General features: G+C 37.6%; 1 protein-coding gene and 1 long non-coding RNA gene across 9 annotated transcripts in view; one reads left to right on the top strand and one right to left on the bottom strand.

Annotated features, from left to right (window-relative positions):
• NALCN (sodium leak channel, non-selective) overlaps positions 1 to 20,527 on the bottom strand; it is a 292,929-nt gene that overhangs the window by 24,196 nt on the left and 248,206 nt on the right. For all 8 annotated transcript variants that reach the window (XM_067713361.1, XM_067713362.1, XM_067713364.1 and 5 more), the window contains 9 exons: positions 19,857 to 19,913; positions 19,498 to 19,618; positions 19,271 to 19,402; positions 18,146 to 18,313; positions 15,751 to 15,855; positions 12,604 to 12,710; positions 3,966 to 4,086; positions 3,783 to 3,881; positions 336 to 429 (listed from right to left, as the gene is read on the bottom strand). In XM_067713361.1, coding sequence (XP_067569462.1) covers positions 336 to 429; positions 3,783 to 3,881; positions 3,966 to 4,086; positions 12,604 to 12,710; positions 15,751 to 15,855; positions 18,146 to 18,313; positions 19,271 to 19,402; positions 19,498 to 19,618; positions 19,857 to 19,913 — 1,004 coding nt within the window. The remainder of the gene's footprint in view (positions 1 to 335; positions 430 to 3,782; positions 3,882 to 3,965; positions 4,087 to 12,603; positions 12,711 to 15,750; positions 15,856 to 18,145; positions 18,314 to 19,270; positions 19,403 to 19,497; positions 19,619 to 19,856; positions 19,914 to 20,527) is intronic.
• LOC137211174 (uncharacterized) overlaps positions 1 to 20,527 on the top strand; it is a 72,858-nt gene that overhangs the window by 49,612 nt on the left and 2,719 nt on the right. Inside the window, exons 2-3 of the long non-coding RNA XR_010936934.1 lie at positions 6,410 to 6,536; positions 19,888 to 19,977. This is a non-coding gene — a long non-coding RNA (uncharacterized lncRNA). The remainder of the gene's footprint in view (positions 1 to 6,409; positions 6,537 to 19,887; positions 19,978 to 20,527) is intronic.

Raw genomic sequence — 20,527 nt, 5'->3', positions numbered from 1 at the left:
TGCATGACACCGTCTGCACTGGAAGGAGATTCGCATCATTCAGTTTCTGTCAGTTTAATACATTTCACTCATATGTTTAAAAGGCAAGCACAAATATATTTATTTAACAATTCATTTTTTCATTAAGGCTTATCCTGAGAGCACAGAAGCACGGCCTTTGGGTGGTTGATTTTAATAGCCTATGGAGAGATCTGTAGTTTGGAGCCTGTTTTTATATTAACTTCTGCACAATCGCCTAGTGGCCTCATGATGATTATTTTAATTGAAATCTTAGACTCCTGGGGAATCATGAACACTAGTGCCCAACATGAATAAAATCAGAGCATCTTTGATACCCGGGCGAGGTGGCAGATGAAGAGGCTGTGCTATCTTCAGGCGGCTCTTCAAATCTTCCCATCTTCTCTGATCTACAGTCAGCAGAGCCGTCCCCTTAATAAACAAAGGAAAACAGAGAAAGACCTTTTGTCATGTGCTCCACACCAAGGACATCGCAAATGCGCTGCTGACACAAACAAGATTAATGTGGGTTTAAAACAAAGATATTCTTCCTATGCCATGGTGGTTCGATAAACAGGGTCAGAATTCTCAAACGTGGTCTTGAGAGAAGTTCCAGAAAAGAGGGCCGGGGGTTCAGAGAAGATTCAGCAGCCTTCAGTTGGCATCTTTGAACATGTATAATATTCAGGTTTGGGAAAATCTAAAGAAGGTTTTCTATATGATTAGATTTTCTAAAAGAGACACTCTCTAACAGTGGTTAGTTTCCTTTCATAGTAGAAAAAGCTGCAGCAAAATGATAGCTTATCAATGCTGCTGCTTCTGGTTAAGGCTGTTGTGTCTTTTTAGAAATCATTCTGTTACATGCAATCGTGAAACTGTTTTTAAGTGGTATGAGGTCAGAGAATTGCATATTTAAGAAATTTGTGCTGTGACAATCGGTTAAATGAGATCAGATATTCTTTGTTATATAATAGAGCACATCATTAAAATGCACTTGAATATATTACATTACATTTCATTACATTATATTACAAAGGCAGAAATATAATTTAAGAAACTGGGGAAAAAACCACCTCCCCTCTCCCATCCTGCCTTTCCTGACACAGAGCTAACTATCTTTCAGGGGAATGTCCTCCTCACTATGTTTTCAGACTTTGGCTGCTTATGTATATATAAATATATAAGAATGTGTTTGTTTTTAAATTTATAAATTTCTGTAATGGTATCCAACATGTGGAAATTTACGCAGTTTGTTTTTTACTATTTTTTTTTTTGGCCGCGCCCCGCATCTTGCAGGATTTTAGTTCCTCTACCGGGGATCAAACCCAGACCCCTGCAGTGGAAGCACAGAGTCCTAACCACTGGGCCGCCAGTGAAGTCAAGTCCCCAGTTTGTTTTTATCTTCATTGAAAATTACATTTTCCATACAACTAGATACTAGATCTGATTAGTTTATTTGAACTGATCACACAGTATCCCACTGTACAAATATGTCAGAAGTTATCATTTTAGGTTTATGGACTATAAACGATGCTGCAATAAACCCACGGGTACTGTCTCACGGTAAACATCTTGCTCTGTGGTAAATCTCTAGGAAAGGAACTGCTGGGGTCTCAGAGTTTACACATTTCCACACTTACCAGAGATTTCCAAGGTGCTATCCAAAGAGCAATAACCAAGAAAATTGGTTTCATTCTACAAGTGTTCCCATTTCCTTATATTCTTGCCAGTACTTGACTTTATCAGACATTTTAATTTGGTCATTTGATGGGTGTGAAATGTATCTGATTTAGTTTTAATATTAATGAGATGAAACATTTTCAATGCATATATAAGGTGATTCCTGTGTGTTCCTTTGTAAATTGCCTGTTCATATTCTTTGCTCATTTTTGTATTTGGATATTTACTTTTTGATGTTTTGTAGAGATTCTTAATATATTCTGGATACTAATATTTTGTCAGTTATGTGAGTTGTAAGTATTTAGTCTTAGCTTGCTTTTTTTTTTAAAATTTTGCTTAGTGTGTCTTTTATCATTCAGAAACTTTTCCTTTTAATGTAATCTGACTTATAAATTTTTTTCTTTATGGATTTCACTTTGTGGTTAATGTCAAGAACTCTACAACTACTCCAGGGTTAAAAGCACATTCTCCATGGTTTAAAAATGGTTTAAAATTTGCTTTTCATAGCTGGGTCTTTCATTCATCTGGAATTTATTCTTGAGTATGGTGTAAGGTAGAAATGTCAGTTTAATTTCTGAGACCTAGACAATCAATTAATTATCCCAGCACCACTATGGATGGTCTCAGCTTCTCCACTGACTTGTGCTACTTCTGCTTCATATACACATGGGTCCCTCCTAGGGCTTTCTGTTCTATTCTGTAAGCCTAACTTTCTATCCCTGTAACAATTATGGCACTATTATACTTACCATAGCTTGTTTTTCCACATTTTTGTTCATGCTCACCCCCGTAAGAGTCTTATCAATCTAATTTATTTCAACAAACCAGTTTTTCTCACTCTTGAGCTTTTCTATAAGTTACTTTGTTTTCTATATCACTAATTTTCTGTTCTTTTATCTTTGTTATTTTCTTCCTCCCATTTTCTTCTATTTCACTTTGTTGCTCTGATTATAATTTATTGATTTGTGTATTTGGCATGTTAATCATCACTATTTGATTATTCTCTAACATATACAATTAAAAGCTATAAATTTCCATCTAATTACTGATTTATCTATACCTTGTGAGTTTTAATGTGATTTTTATAAATGATTTATCTAAATGCTTTGTGATTTTCTATTCTGATTTCTTCTGTAACTCAAAAATTACTTAGAATGCAGTCTTAATATTTCCAAATTACGGGGAATTTTTTGCTATGTTTTAAAATTGTGATAGATAACATGTTGTGTACATTATCAATTCTTTGGTAATTATTGTTTTATGACTTTGTAGATGATACATTTTGTACTTGATACATTTTGTACTTGAAAGTAATACACAGTCTCAAATTGTCAGAGACCTTTATATGTCCATTGGACCAAACGTCTTCATTGTGTCAAATCTAACATGTTCTTTTTGTTCTGATTTATGAGTTTCTTAGAGAAATACATTACTATCTATCTTTCATCGGATTTTGGATTTGCTAGCTTTTTAAAATAATTTGGTTAAATATTGCTTTGTGGGCTTCCCTGGTGGCACAGTGGTTGAGAGTCTGCCTGCCGATGGAGGGGACACGGGTTCGTGCCCCAGTCTGGGAAGATCCCACATGCCGCGGAGCGGCTAGGCCCGTGAGCCATGGCCGCTGAGCCTGCGTGTCCGGAGCCTGTGCTCCGCAACAGGAGAGGCCACAGCAGGGAGAGGCCCGCATACCGCAAAAAAAAAAAAGAAAAAAAAATTCTGAGTTCACCTACAGAGTTACACAGAAGCAACCAATTTACACTTAGTGAAAGGCATATTACCTGCAATCAGTGCATCGGTTTCAGCTACTGTATTTTAATAACTTGCTGCACATCCTTTCAATTTGAACAATAGGAGATGCGTTTTTCAGTCCTCAGCAAATTAATGACACCATTACCAAAAGAGGAAATTTAGCAAGAGAATCGTGCTCTGAAATAATGTGCCTGAAAGGCAGCAATGAGGTAGCTTGTAAAATAGTTATAGAGATTATTTACACCGGTCACTTTACAGTTTGATGCGACTGCACGCCGCCATGTGTGGAAAAGGGAACTCAAAATGAGTGGCTAGGAAAGAATAAACGCTGCGGAATTCAAACCAAGAATTCTTACCTTGTTTTCATTGAAATTAGCAATAACTACTCCAACAAAAAGGGTCAGTCCAATCATGCAACCCAGGAATACGAAAACATGAATATAGATTCCATGCATCTGTATAAATGAAAAATACGGTTATTCATCAAAGCCGATGAAAGCAGCTGTGGTAACATTCAAAGGATTCCAGTGCGTGCTTACCGGACCCACACGATGAATAATAACATCCCTCACTTCCACCCAGCCTTTCAAGGAGAGAACTTCAAACAATGCCAGCATAGCATTGCCCACATTGTCAAAATTAAAGTTCCGAGGATTCGCCCTGCAAGTCAGAAAGAGGAATGTTCCGTGGAATTCCAGTGAGAAGCACCCTAAGGCAGTATCTATAACTCTTTCCAATCTTGGTTGCAAAGTATAGGCACTTGGAAGGTAGGTTCGATGGCATTTGTTTGCGAACTCATAAGAATGCATCAATGTGTTAGAATTTATTAATTATGCAGTTAATTATTAGGCAATGATGGGGTGTTCTCAATCGAAAACTATAAAATGCTATGTCCCTCGACTTCTAGCTCCAGAGGTTCTGCAATGTTTCTGGCTGGTCCTGATTAGTATACTGAGGACTTTCTGGTTAGAACTTGTGCAGGAGATTCTTACAAAGGGGCCTTGGAGTTTGGATGTGAATTTTGAAATGGTTTTACATTAGAAAACCTTCCTAAAGGCATGAATTACAAATCCTGGTGTTAGTACAGAAAGTGTAAAATGAGTAGAATTTGGCCACTTAATTCTGTGTCATCACGTGAGCAGCATGCTGTGACCTAGTGATGCTTTAGGGGCTCCTGAGGTGACACATACCCTATGTGTCTCCAGATCACCCCCTCCCAGGTGGGTGTTTTTCTCTCATTAACTCCAAATGTTCTCAACAGATACTTCTTGTAGACCCCAGTGTATAGTGTGCTGTCTACTGCACAGTTAACTCCTGAGTTCTAAAACATTTTGGACCCTCTATTTTTGGGGGGTCAGGGGATGTCTCATTTCTTATTTTTCTGACATGTGTATACTTTTTTCTTTCCACTAACATCTTTCTACTACACTGCATCTCCCCTAGTCATTACAGGTCTTAGCTAACATATTTGTTAACAGAAGAAGATTTCAGTGTTTTTTTTTAATCCCCCTTTTCTGAGGCTATTTTAAATAATTAAGAGATTTAGACAACCACATGCTGGAAAAATCATGACTATCAACACATTTCCTGAATTTGATGACCTGAGCTCAGGATTATTGACTAGAGTAGGCCTACTGAAGCCTAGCTGAATTATATTTTGATAAGTTTTTTTTCTTGCTAGCACATTTATCAAAAGTTAACCTTCACAGGAGACAACATTCTAGGGGGAATCCAGTTCAGTATTCTTCTACCACCTTTTATGGTTTTCAGATCTAGAGACTATCATGAGATATACTTTTATAAGTTTTCTTTTTTTAACACTAAATATGTGGGAATCGAATAAGAAAACATAAAACTGAGACTGACTTATTTTTAAAGGTTTAAAGCTGATTGGTAGAAATGTTTTCTATATAGTAAAAAAGCCCCACTCAGAAATTAATATTTAGGGATTCTGATTTATATTTTTTAAGTATGAAAAACAAGCATATTCTCTTGTATTTTTCCAACAATCTTTCCTTTTGGGGGTTTCAATTAAATTTAATATATTTTACAGCAGACAGACTCTGTAAGGATTCTACAGATGCCACAATTTTCTTGAATAAGGATTTTTTTTTTAAACCAAGTGAGTCAGCTCTCAGATCTGATGTTGAACTTTCTTACCCATCCATTTTCTTTATGTAAAAGTGCTTTTTTTAGCTGAATTTGCAGCAACCCAAACTATTCTCATGTTCCACATCCTTTAGAAGTTAGAATATGTTAAAATACACTTTCAGGCTAAAGCAAGAAAAGTAAAATGGAGAATCATAGACTTAAATTGCTGGAAGAATATACCACATTAAAAGTCTCAGTTTTAATCATATTGGGTATGTTTATGCTTTGTTCATGATACTAAAATTGGAAGGTTTGAAACTTTACCAATAACTACAGAGGACTTCAACAAATCCCAAACACAGTCCATTACTGTCATTTTTCCTGTTGTCCTCCCTTGATCTGGAAGGCTATTTAAATATTATCTTTTCTGGTTAATTTTTAAAAGATTACAACATTGTCTATCCAATTCAGAAAAATGAAGAATCGGTTCTGACCTCACAATCTGAGTTTTCTACCTCCCAGTGACAAGTGCTCCAGGGACCCCAGGTCATGATAAGGAGAGCTGCTTCTCCTCTGGGAAGATGGGGGTGCCATGGAGGAGAGGAATCTAGCCTCTGCCCTGGGATGTGGAAATGCAGGGGATAACATGGGCCAAAATGGTACCCTGTATCTTACACAGCTCTGCCATCTAAAGAAATCAGAAACTAGTACTTCCTGGAATGCAGACTGCTTTTTGCCTCGCTCTTTGGTAATAGCAATTTGAGTTTCCACAGCCTGCAACAATCTTACCTCTGCCTCGCCCCTCACTCTCACCTGCCCATGGCTCCTCCCCCTTTCACCTGCCTAATTCCTATTCACCCTTCAAGAGTTAACTGGGTGTCTTCTCCTCTAGGTCCTTCTCCCTGGTCCAGTCATTGTTTGGATTAGCAGCCTCTGTCCTGCGTGTACCACTGAACCCTTTGCCTCTCCGTACCCTAGAATCAGAGGCTGATACATCATGGAGCAAAAGAAACTTAAAGGTAAGCCTCAGGGCCCCTCCCTGACACAGGTCCCTTCCAAGACTCAGGAAGGGGCCCAGGAGTGAGTTCACATAGTCATATGTTTCTGTTAAACTTAAAAAAGCAAAGTAGCTTTATATTCTTTTTCTTAGAGAGTGTACCCAAATTGTTTGAGCCTTAGACTCGACAAAAAAAATCTGATCTCTTTCTGCCTAGAATGTATCGCAGTGTAATTTGAAATTACCTAGAGGTAAGTTTCTGGTGAACTTCAAGTGAGTTTAGGGGCTTATTTATGTAGCATTAAAACTTCAGCATATTGTATTAAATTATTTTAAATTTTATTTTCTGTTCTCCATTGGACTTCTAGCTCTTAGGGGTCAGAGGCCAGAGCTTGTTCCCAGTGACAGCATAACTCCTGGCGAAGAGTAAACACTTGGTAAATATATTTATTGTAAAACTGAATGCTTTGTTGATTTCTCTCCCATGCATTTCCTTTTCCTAAATCCCAGACCTCTGCTTAAGACAAAACACACAATACTTATAATATATGATATGTTGAATCCTTTTTACCAAGGTAATTTTATCTCATCAAGTCTGAGTGATTTGGAGGAGAATGAATGTATTCATCTGAAGAGAGAATGCAGAAGCCAGACTGTCTCCTGAATTAGCTAGTGCATATTTATGTCCTAATGATAATTATCATAGCATTCCTCTAGGCTGATTCCCAGATATGTTATTTTCTTAATCATAAATTAGCCAATATAAAATTACAAAAATTTCAGCTGCTAACTCTTGACGAGATTATTAGAGAAACAAAACGTGAAAATTATCATGGTTGCAGTTGACATTTATTTGATGAAAGATTTATATTTCACTAAACTAACCCAAGTCACAATATTCTGAACAAATGGGAAAAGCTATTGTGGTAACGTTCAAGTGATGTCCCTCTGTTTGCTTGTGCTTTTAAAATGTCATTGAACTTGAAGTCCTTAATAATAGCTTACATAAAACATTACATTTCAGTTAGCTGATTTTACAATCTTAGAGAGCTGGTTTTATGGAACAGGTTGAACGCTGTAGGGTCCAACCGGAAACAGCTTACCCTCCTCCTCATGCTACCTTCCAGTGCATCCTACTTGCTTCCTGACACCTTGGGGAAAGCCCAGAGCTTTTCGGTATATAGTCAGCCTCATTCTAAAATGCCCACTGCATTCAAACCTGTACCAGGATCTCACCCTCAGCAGCTCAAGCCTGACCCGTGGTCTGAGGAGGGAAAAAGAGTGTCAGCCACTCTGGCCCACTCCTCCTCTTGGTGACTGCCTGGGTCTTACAAGAAGGGGTGGGATGCAGCTGGGGTCAGAGACGTCACATCTTGTGTGTCTGACTCCGCTGGACTGTGGCCATTGGCGCTCTCCTCACAGCAGCCGTTGTTCCTTCACGGAGCTCATTTAGGTGTTCCCAAGAAGCACTCCATGTTTGAACAGTGTTTCTAGCTTCTGTGAACTTGGCACTTGAGCATTTTTCCCACATACAGACGCTGGATGCACTTTGTTCCAGACACCCGGTAAGATGCCTGAGTCACTCTTCCTGGCCTCGTGCCTCCCTCGTCCTCCCCCGCACCTTGAGATGAGCCCTTTTCAGGGTGTGCTTTTCAAATACAAACCAACTAACTCAGAGTCCACCCCCTCCCCCACCACCAATCACCTCCTCTATCAGGCTGTCACACTCTGGGCCACCATCCACCTGCCCGAGTCACCCCAGTGCCAGGTACCAGACCACAATGGATGGCCTCTATGCTCTAGAGCCCATTACAATTATTCAAACTAGCCATCCCTAGGCCTGCTTGCCCTGCCTCACCCGTTCCTTCCCAGGGAAACCACAGTAAAGGCTCTTGGCCCCAGCTCTCCCCACCTCTCTGCCTGCTGACCCACACTGGTGCTTCCCCAGGTGGCCCCCCGGGGAGTGGCATGCCCCCTCCTCTTGGGAACGATGAGTAGCAAACTGTCTTTTCAGTGGTAGTGCTCTCGATCTGTCGGCTTTACTGTACCTCACATTTTCTATGACTACACTCCCCAGCATGAGGATGCCCCAGTGTGTTCTTCCTGCTATGAGTGTAGCCTCTGGGTGATTCTCAGCTCCAACTCCTGGAAACGTTCCCACAGCTTCTTCCCATAGGGGCACCCTGTCCGCAGCACACAGCCCTTTGCAGCAGGGTTCCAACAAGAAGGCTCAGGTCAGGTGGCCCTTGGCAGATATGACGTGGCCCTCCAGAAGCAGCAGATCACCCCGTCTTCCCAGATGGTGACGAGCAGCTTGCCCACAAGAGCCTCTCTTCTTGCCTTGTCAAACTCTGATATCAACTGGTCCTTCCAGGGGTCCTCGTAGGAGCAGGAGAAGCGCCGTCCACCTTTCCCCACAGGGAAGGCGGCGTGATGCCACAGCTCTCTCTGCTCTTGACTTCATTCACTACCATGATGTTATCTTTGAATGCAGTGCTTTCTTTTACAGGAGCTGGGTGATGGATGATGTTTTAGTAAGTTCTGATGGGATTGGTTTAGCTGGCCTCTTTAGAATGTCAAGATACTTTAATCTCCCCTTGGCCTCAACTTTGAGACTTTAGACAAAATCCCAAAAAATTCTGGAATAAAAAACCTGATGTCCTGATATAAGTAAAGTATTTACAGTATAATAATGAGTTTTACTCTCACAACAAAATAAACATTTTATGCTTCTTTAATTTTTTATTGTAATATAAATTAGACTGCTTTTCTAGTTAACACTGGGATAAAGATATTCCCATGTGTTATATACTTCTCTACCCATGCTCAAGCCTCACATCCAAAATTAATCTTTTTTCCACAGTTCTTTGGTATTAAAAGAAAACCAATATAAATTGTATTGAATTGTTTATGAAAGTGAATTTCATATTAGAGAAATGCCAAAGCAGGTAAGAATGAGTCCTAAGGGTACAACTGGGTGAAATGCTATTCCTTTTAAAGAGTTTTGACATTTAGTAGAGAACATCAATTGTGACAAAAGCAGAGCAGTTTCTGTGGTTCACTCATTATTCTAAGAGGTAAAAATGAAATAAAAAGAAAACAGATAATGATTTAAAAGGACAAATGAAGTTGATGGAACACTGTGCATCAGTGAAGCAGATTGAGAGATTTCATTCATAGTCATTAGGGCAATGGTTGAGAAAGAAGGTACCAGATACTTCTGGCTTTGATGTAAAATGCTTTGAAAACTTATTTAAAAATTTTTTTTTAAAGAGGCAGTTAGATAAAATCAATTGTGTTACTGATTATTCCCTTCCAGGAGTTCAACAACAAAATACTTCAATGTAAATGGGTTTTAAAATTGAAATAGTTTTATGATTTAGGCTCCTCTACAACTGTTATGAGGACATCAGATCTTCCTTAAAGATATAAAGCCAGTATGAGTTTAGTTTTAATTTGATTAAAATTGTTAAACTTTTTAAAAATTGGTTTAAAAGCTGAATTGAGATTTGATTTAAAATTGATAGAAAATCTTTTTTCTTTTAAGCCTCACTAATTTTTATTCTAAAAAATTTTTATTTATTTTTATTGAAGTATAATTGAGTTACAATGTTGTGTTAGTTTCAGGTATATATATATATATATATATATATATATACACACACACACACATATACATGCTTCAGCTATAATATACATATATATACACACACACACACATATATATACATATATAAATTTATATATATTTATTTATATTTATATATATAAATTCATATATATATATAAATTATATATAAATTCTTTTTCAGATTCTTTTCCATTATGGTTTATTACAGGATATTGAATGTAGTTATCTGTGCTATACAGTAGGATTTTATTTTTTATCTATTTTATATGTAGTAGTTTGTATCTGCTAATCCCATACTCCTAATTTATCCCCCCCATCCCCTTTCCCCTTTGGTAACCATAAGTTTGTTTTCTATATCTGGGAGCCTTTTTCTGATTTTTAAGTAAGCTCATTTGTATCAATTTTTTTTTAGATTCCACATATAAGCAATATATGATATTTGTCTTTGTCTGACTTACTTCACTTAGTATGATAATCTCTAGGTCCATTCATGTTGCTGCAAATGGCATTATTTATTATATATTTTATATTATTTTATATTTATATTATATATAAATATATATATTTATGTAATATATAATATTATTATATATTAAACATATATTAATATATTAATACATTATATATTATATATAACATATTATATTAATATAATATATAATATATATTATATATTATATACATATAATATATAATATATTTATAATATATAATATATATTTATATTTTATATCTATTATATATAATATATAAAATATTTTAATATATAATATATAATTATATATAATATATAATATATAATATATATTATTATATATAATATATAATATATATGTTTAATATATTATTATATTATATAAATATATATATTTGCAGCAATTATGTATATATAAATTATATATAATATATTAATATATTAATATAGTATATACAATAAGATATAATATATATTATATATAATATAATATATAATATATATAATATATAATATTATATAATATACATTATATATGTATAATATATATTATATATAATATACATCAATATATTAATATAGTATATACATTAATATATTAATATAATATATACAATATATTATACACATATAATATACACAATATTATATATAATATATTATATATATTATATAATATATATCATATATAATACATTATTATATAATATATATTATATATTATATCTTAATGTATTATATAATACATATATATAATATATACATATTATATAATATATAATGATATATATTATATATTAATATTATATATTAATATATAATTATATATAATTATATATAATATATAATATATATAATTATATATATAATATATTAAATATATATTATAAATTATATTTATATTTTATATTATTATAAGCCTCACTAATTTTTAAAGCTATGTGAGTCCAGATACATACTTTAAAGTATTAGAAAAATACTGCAGTGATATTTCATTAGTTTCATGAAGCAACCCTGGGACTCAGTGTACCACTTCCTCTCTTATTTCTTTTATTTATTTTGTTTTTGTTTTTGCGGTATGTGGGCCTCTCACTGTTGTGGCCTCTCCCGTTGTGGAACACAGGCTCCGGATGTGCAGGCTCCGGATGTGCAGGCTCAGCGGCCATGGCTCACGGGCCCAGCCGCTTCGTGGCATGTGGGATCTTCCCGGACCAGGGCACGAACCCGTGTCCCCTGCATCGGCAGGCGGACTCTCAACCACTGCGCCACCAGGGAAGCCCTATTTCTTTTATTTTTGCATCCTATTGTAATTCAGTGCTTTGCCTTGCATTACTTAAAATTATTTTAAGTAATTCTAGCAGAACTACTTTTAGTTTCATGCCATATTATACTGCTTTAAAACCTTATACTATATATAGTTATATAGAACATGGATGGACCACGAAGGCGCATTATGCAAGTGAATAAGTCAGACAGAGAAAGACGAATACTGTATAATCTCACTTGTGTAATCTAAAAAAACAAAACAAAACAAAAACAAAAGCAAAACCCCTCCGACTAAACTCATAGAAAAAGAGATCAGATTTGTGTTTACCAGAGGTTGGGGGAGGAGAGGAAGTGGAGAAAGGTGGTCAAAGGTACAAACTTCCAGTTATAAGACAAATAAATACTAAGGATGTAATGTACAACGCAGGGACTATAGTTAACACTGCTGTGTGATACACAGGAAAGCTGTTAAGAGAACAGTAAGAGTTCTCATCATGAGGAGAATTTCTTTTCTTTCAGCTGGATCTATATGAGGTGATGGATGTTAACTAAACCTATTGTGATAATCATTTTACAATATATGTAAATTGAACCATCATGCTGTTTGCCTTAAATTTATACAGTGATGTATGGCAACTATTTCTCAATAAAACTGGGGAAAAGCCCCTTATACTGACAAATATAGCATTTTTCATGATATTTTTCTGATATGCTTACCAAACACGTGGCACCCAAAATCCAGGTTTTTTCTCTCCAGGTCTTAATTTTAAATTTAAGTTCTTGGACACACTTACATTAATTCTGAATATTCCATTACAGTCTTCCTAAAACAGGAAAAAAAATAAAAGGAGGAGGAAAAGAACCTGGTCAGAAAATGAAGTCAGAAAAGATAAACGATAAGAAACATTTTTTACATAGAATGACAGAGGTCTTTTATATAACAGCAGACATGTGCATAGCTACTCAGCAAATAGTAACAAAGACTTCAGAGATAAGCAGGTGAAAGTTGATGTTGAAAATGTTAGTGAGTGGGCAAAGGATATGAACTGACATGCCTCCAAGGGAGAGATACAAATAATGAGCACGTGAAAAGGTGCTCAGAATCATTAGTCATCAGGGAAATGCAAGTCAAAACCACAATGGGATACCATTTCCCACTCACTAAGAAGGCTTTAATCAAGAAGTCAAATAGCAAACTCTGACGAGGATGTGCACAAATCTTAATCCTCATACTAGAATCCTCATACACTGCTGGTGGGAATGGAAAATGGCGCAGCCACTTTGGAAAATAGGGTGGCAGGTCCTTAAATAATTAAAGAGTTACCACAGGACACAGCAATTCTTCTCCTAGGTATCTACCCAAGAGAAATGAAACATATATTCACATGGAAATTTGTACATGAATGTTTATATCATTATTATTATAAATAGCATTATTTACAATAGCTCAAAGGTGGAAACAATTCAAATGCCCATCAATCAACAAATACACAAACAAAATGTGGTCTATCCATACTATGGAATATTATTCAGCCATAAAAATAATGAAGTACTGACACATGCTACAACATGGATGAACCTTGAAGATATTATGCTAAGTGAAAAAGCCAGCCATCCAACACCACATATTATATGATTCCATCTGGAGACACGGCACCAACAACTCAAGCTTCATGGCCTTTAAATGTGAGCTGTGCCAAATGCTGGGGTAGCTAGTTTCCCCTTTTCCTTGGGTTTGTGTCTTCTTTTATAAAGGTAAACTGAAGTATCCCCTTCATCCACATGACACACTTGGCTTTGGCCTCTTATGTTAGGACTAGAAAAGAATTCGTCCAAATACAAAGACACGGGCCACTTCTCACTATGCCAATTTGTTTTGCAATTATTCTGCTTGTTCCTGATGCTCTTTTGATGGCTAAGTTTTCTTAGACTTTCCTTACGAGCTTCCCACACAGACCTCATTGTTCTGTGGAAAAGAATAAATGCCTCATGGTATCTGTCTGTCTGTCCGTCCACCGTGTGCCCTCCGTCCCCTATACAAGTCATTACGCTTTAGCTTGGGCTGGGTATGAGCAGATAGTGCAAAATCTCAAGGCTCTTAGGCCATTATTACTCCCCCGAGTCATCCACTACTCCTACGAGGCTTCATCTTGAAACGCTGTTATTATCTCTCTGGCCTCTGTTCAGGGTGGACCTAAAATAACCCTTCTTTCCTTACATAAGCCTGTGGACTAATGCATCAGCTCATTATTACTGCCTTCATTTAGCTCATTTGGTACACCATGACCTTTATACCATGTTCCCTGCATGTCTTGTCAGGTTTATCAAAATTCCTGGAACCTCTGGGAAGGGGAGTTAAAGGAAGCAGCGACCCGAGCGATACCTTGTGAAATAGCGTAAGGTCTGCCCATCCTAAGTTTGTCTCTTCTGCTCTGCCTCTTCCTGAAAAATCTCATTATTAACATGACTGATAATGTATTTTGACTGGACAAAGATGTTACCTGTATTTTCTAAAAATTCGAGAGCTACTAAGCTTTATAATTAGAAGCCTCAAAATGTAGAAATGTCGTAGTAGTATAAAATTTATATTAGACAGCCATGTTTGCTGGAAATATGGGAATAAGTGTTTTAGTTCAGCTCTGGTAGCCCTTTTGGAAACATGCATTTTAATGAGACTTAAGCATTATTTTACCTGGGTGGAAGAGGAAATACTCTTGCTAGTTTATACATCAGCAGAACTGGGTTCACTCCATTAACCTACTTGTAACATCGGGCAGGATTCTAAGAGAATGGGACAGTGGGCGATGCAGCAGAGATTGGCTAATTATTAAACAAACCCCGCCCCCTTTTCTACAAAATACACCACGAAACTACACATCACGGTCTCACATCAGTCTGGTGAGGCCACGCTCTTGCCAGTGGAATGTGGGATGAAGACAGATGTGTTGCTTCTAGGCTCTGCCTGTAGTCCTCTGAGAGAGAGATGGTTTTCTGTTCCTAACTGCCAGCTAAACAGAGAAGACTCTGAAGACAGCAAAGGCTAGGGACACAGGACAGAGGAGGCATGAGCCACTGGGTGGTCATTTGGAGGAGAGCTGCCTGAATTATTCAACATGCAATAAATATATTCATTTCATTACATTCAGCTACTGACATATTGGGGCTGTTCCAGAAGCTAGCCTCCTCTTATAACACCGGCCAAAGAAAGAGAAAGAAAAGAGTAGAGGGACTTCCCTGGCGGTCCAGTGGTTAGGACTTGGCACTTTCACTTCCGGGGCCTGGGTTCAATCCCCGGTCTGGGAACTAAGATCCCACAAGCCATGCAGTGCGGCCAAAAAAAAAAAAAAAAAAGTAGAATCTAAAGTATTCAAGCTTGGTTCAAGCTTGAATCTTAGTTGTCTTCATGGGGGAGATTCTGGGCAGCTAAGAGCTAATGCAAGGCCCTGACTTCCTAACAGGAATGTGGAGTGGATAAGTCATACGAAGGGGTGTGGAAGTCAAACTTTGCCCTTTGTATTTTGGGGGAGCTGTTTGCTGATATGAGTCTCAGGTCACAGCAGAGGCAGGATTACGTTAGGGAAGACCTAAAGGGAAAATTTGCACATGGAATCTTGGGTGACTATATGGAAGATGTCAACAGTGGCTTGACCTTGGAATAGGAGGGAGGAACAGGACTGTCTGAGATGTGTTTTAATCTTATAAACCTTTACCAGCCAGAAGAGACACACTGCCTGCTTTAAGCAGAGGGAGTCCATGGGAAGAGTATTCTTAGAGTTCTGTTCTCAAAGCAGCCTCAGCACATGGCTACCCAGGGATGGTAAATGTTCTTGATTTTCATCCCAAAAGACAGAAAGAATATCTTACCCTTCTAATAATGTTGGGATCATTGCACTTGGCCAGTTTTCCAGCAAAGAGCTGAACTCCAAAGCTTGCAAAAACAAGCATTAATGTCAGCAAAAGAATGGAGACCTGAAAGAAATGGGTGAGACAGCAAACCTCTTGGTAAAAAATTATAAACAGTAGGTTTGGTTTGAGCAGTGATTATGAACAGGACTTTTAAGATAACATCGTATGAAATTCACAGTCTTTGGATGCTACTACCTTTTAACTTCTCCCCCACAGGTCATTCAATTAGTCTAGCTGGAATGTTAAAAGAAGGAAATTAACAACAGGTTTTGAATTTTTTTTTTTTTTTTTTGCGGTACGCGGGCCTCTCACTGTTGTGGCCTCTCCTGTTGCGGAGCACAGGTTCCGGACGCGCAGGCAGCCGCTCCACGACATGTGGGATCCTCCCGGACCGGGGCACGAACCCGTGTCCCCTGCATCGGCAGGCAGACTCTCAACCACTGCGCCACCAGGGAAGCCCGGGCTAAGGTGTTTTTGACATGACTTGGACTTTTCTGATTTTGAAATCAACACTTTGCTTTATTTTATTTAATGGAACAAAAGAAAAATGTTGAAATAATTCTCTTTCCCAAATTTTCTCAAAATGGATTCATGTGTCTGTTAGCAGAGCCTACGTAAGGGGGATAGTGGCTTTGCTTTCTTGCAAGCATGAGGGCTCAGGGCGTATCAAAGTGCCACACACAGAGGGTGTGAGATCAGAGTCTTGAGAAGCAAATCTGGTAATTGCCTTGTACTCCCTCTGCTGGATGACTGTTTTGGTCTCAGCAGAGAAAAGTGGCCAAAATACTGAACAAACGATTGATCTCTACTGGTTGAATAATCTAAACATATCCCTTAAAGATACTAAAATTACATAGAAACATCCTCTGAAGCAAGGCTCAAATAAATCATCTTCTGAATTCTATCAGGGCTCAAAGATGCATACACATTCATTGTCAGGTGCTATTCTGTTTTCCCTCAATTCCAGCTGTGGGAAAAGCCACAGTGTTATGGCTTCAGTGCAAAAAAAATATGGAATTTTATAAATTTATTTATTTTTGGCTGCATTGGGTCTTTGCTGCTGTGCATGGGCTTTCTCTAGTTGCGGCGAGCGGGGGCTACTCTTCATTGTGGTGTGCAGGCTTCTCATTGCGGTGGCTTCTCTTGTTGCGGAGCATGGGCTCTAGGCACGTGGGCTTCATTAGTTGTGGCACACAGGCTCAGTAGTTGTGGCTTGCGGGCTCTAGAGCGCAGGCTCAGTAGTTGTGGCACATGGGCTTAGTTGCTCCGTGGCATGTGGGATCTTCCTGGACCAGGGCTCGAACCCGTGTCCCCTGTGTTGGCAGGCGGATTCTTAACCACTGTGCCACCCGGGAAGTCCCCAAAATATGGAATTTTAAACAGAGCTTTAACAAAGTATTAGCAGGATACTAACACAACATTGTAAATCAACTATACTTCAATAAAATAAAAATTTTAAAAAGTATTAGCAGCTATATGCCTATAGTAACATAACAGCCTGTCTTTAAAACACCTTAGAATCAACTGCAACTATAGCTATCTTTTCACTATAGGTGTGTTTCTAGACAGCAAGATATAAAACTAGCTTAGTAAGTTAATTCATGTTTTCCATGCACAAGCAGAACTCATTAATAATAAAAAGAATCCTGTGATCACTCCTTTGTTATAAGGCAAAGATTCTTCTTTAACAGACTGTGAGCAAAGAGCCTCTTACTCATTGTTTTATCTGCAGCCCTGCTCTTAGAAGACCCTAAATCAATATTTGCCCAACTAAAAAGTATATTTTCTCCTCAATCGTATTTCTAAATGTTCATTACTGTATATTGAGGTAGGGTATACCTGTATGTTACAGTTTTGAAGAGTTGTTTTATGTTAACACTCCAAAGATCAAAGCCAAATTTTGTTCTATATGAATTTGGGAACATAGAAAATGAGATTACAAGCCTAAATGGGTTAATTCCTAATATTGTTTGTGAATTCGATGGTGTTGAAACTTCTTCTTAATTTCTAGGTGGGGCAACTAAAACCCAGAGTATAAATTAGGGTCAAGAGTTAGGAATGGAAGTGTCAGAAAATTCTCTCTCTTTGGATTCTCCTTCCACTGTACTTTCCAGAAGGCTTCCCTTTAATTTACTAAAAATATTTGTTGAATTAAATATACCAATAAGCCAGAAGCATCCATGGGTAAAGTCTTTGAATCTGTGTTGTGTTTTGCTAGTACCTTTACAATCTTCTGGCAATAAACAAAATGGTACACTTAACCTTGACAAGCGAGACTCACTTTATCCCCTCATTTGCTACATTAAGAGAGCTGTACTCCGTGAACCAGGAGTAAAGGGTGACTGTAACGTACCAGAAAAATTTCCTTGAAGCCGCTGAAAAGTTCCCGAACGACTTTCCTCATCTGAGGCACCAGCTTGAATATCCGCAGAGGTCGCAGGCAGCGGAGAACAAGTAGGAGCTGAGCTCCCGACTCCGCAGGCACGTTTTGAGGCATCCAACAAAGAAATATCAAGCTCACCTAGAGGGAAAAAATAATCTCTAGAATTTATGCAATTTATCCTCTACTATCTACATTTTCTGTGAGCCAGCTGGCCACAAGTTTCCTTTAGCAGAGACTCCACGTGTTATGTGGGGCAAGCATTCGCTGGGTGTACATGCAACTCATCTCTACGGACTTGATCCAGACCTGTGAGCAGCCCCAAAGGAAGTCATCAGGTGTTTGCAGGGGGTGTGAAATGGGGGTGCCCACACCGTGGGTGTGGGTACTCCAGTGCCTCCTGCCCCTTCTTTTAACATATATACTGGAGGCTCCGCAGAAGTCAGCAGGATTGAAATTCCTTTGATCAAGGATACTAAACCTCACACTGGACTGAATACTCACTATTTTGTTAATGATCTAAACATGCTACATGTTAATGGTCACAATTCTCCTTGTTGTGTTGGAAAAGACACTGATTTTATGCCTTCTTGGACATACAGAAAGAAATTTCTTTGAGTCCCTTCCTATGGTTTCCCCGTTTAGTTTAAATAGATAGTTGAATGGTTGCCTTCTCTGGCCTGGTATTTTGTGTGTTGGAATTGGCATACTCTCTCTAGTTTGCTTTTAGTGATAAGCGGCTCATTGATCACTTATATAGTTTTTTTTGTTTTGTTTCGTTTGTTTTTAGTATAGGTGCCACAAGAATTGTGGTGTGCAAACTAGATTTGCTACCTTAGACCTCATTAATGTATGTCTTATGCATACAGGAATGTGGTTGATGTATTTGAACCATATCCACAAATATTTTTAATGCTTTTTATTTAGATTTTACATGCATGCCCTTTACTTGCCTATACTAAACTACTGCTCTACTTAGGAACTCAGTTAATGGCACCTAAACCTCTGTGACTCACGTATCTCACTCTTGTACCAAGAAATGCAGGAGATTTTACAAAACCATTATATTTTATATTCAGGAAATAACCGAAGACTTACAAGATATATAAATATGTCCATGACTCCACCAAAGTCCCTGATGACAGCAGTTGGAGTGAAAAATAAGCCATCTGCCATAATCTTCAGATTAAGCTCAATGCTCATGAATATCACAAACACATACTCGGCGATCTGAAATGGGCAGAAGGCAGGTTGGTCACAATGAATGCAAAAATTGCAGGTCAGCGTTTCTCCACTTAGCTGTGAGTTGAGATTCGGCAGAGTACCTGCAAAGTGGGTGCGTGCATGACTCTCCGGAAGGGGGATTCGAACATCATGGAAATGCAGGAGCAAATGGTTACGATAATCATGACCCAGTCCAGGTAAGTCACCAATCCCAGCAAATCACTGCCAAAGACCAGACAAAACTGAGAAACGCAAACACTCTAGGAAAGGTTGCTGAAAGTCAGAGACAATGCATCTGTGATTCTATAAACGTGACTGGCATTGTTTAAATGAATCGCCAATCGTCTATTTCACAGCACAATATAACAAGAAAATAAAGGGAATTTTTATATTTTTATGCGGCATAAAATAGTACATGCAAACTTCAAATGTGCATGGAAACAGAGTTTGTAATGCTTACTAAAGTTGATGGTACTTTGTATTTTTCACAGCTCCCGTGACCGGATCTGTTTTAGATCTGTAAGAGAGAACAAACATATAAACTCTGTGACACAGTATGCGTGTTATAACTCGGCAGCATGGTACGTATAAACATCTCATCTACCTAAAATTTCTCTCACATCCTCTACAAAATGTCTGTTATGATATATGTTAACTGTATGTGACTTTGGAAGGCAGAGAACATTAGATCAAAGAAAAATCAGAAGAGTTTGCAATTGATGCTTAGGAAAGCAAAGTTTACATTTTTCAAAATGCCTGATTTCAGAATTCATGACGCCATTCAACAATTTCTGACACAGATATTACAAAATTAAATTTTGACTTCCATTTAAAAACATTCAAAGTCTTTGCCTTAGCAGTTTGGCGCTTTTCCTCATAATTATTTAATTAAATATCCATAAATTAAATAGAATTCTTTGCTCTGTATTTAATTATGATCGTGTGGAGTAATTTATATAGAATTTCTTGGGGTGGGGATTTATAACTTTTACTTTCAGGAAGCCCATGACCAGTCTTCAAGAATTAACAATTAGATGTAAACATGGAGACAGCCAATGGGATAATTTCAGATGAAAAACCCAATTTGGGAACTGATCAAATCAACTCTACACTGCCAGCTTCTTCCTATTG

Source organism: Pseudorca crassidens, chromosome 18, assembly GCF_039906515.1.
Source record: "Pseudorca crassidens isolate mPseCra1 chromosome 18, mPseCra1.hap1, whole genome shotgun sequence".
Classification (NCBI taxonomy): Eukaryota; Metazoa; Chordata; class Mammalia; order Artiodactyla; family Delphinidae; genus Pseudorca; species Pseudorca crassidens.
The sequence above is the reverse complement of the archived record's forward strand: the minus strand, read 5'-3'. Positions and strand labels throughout refer to the sequence as shown.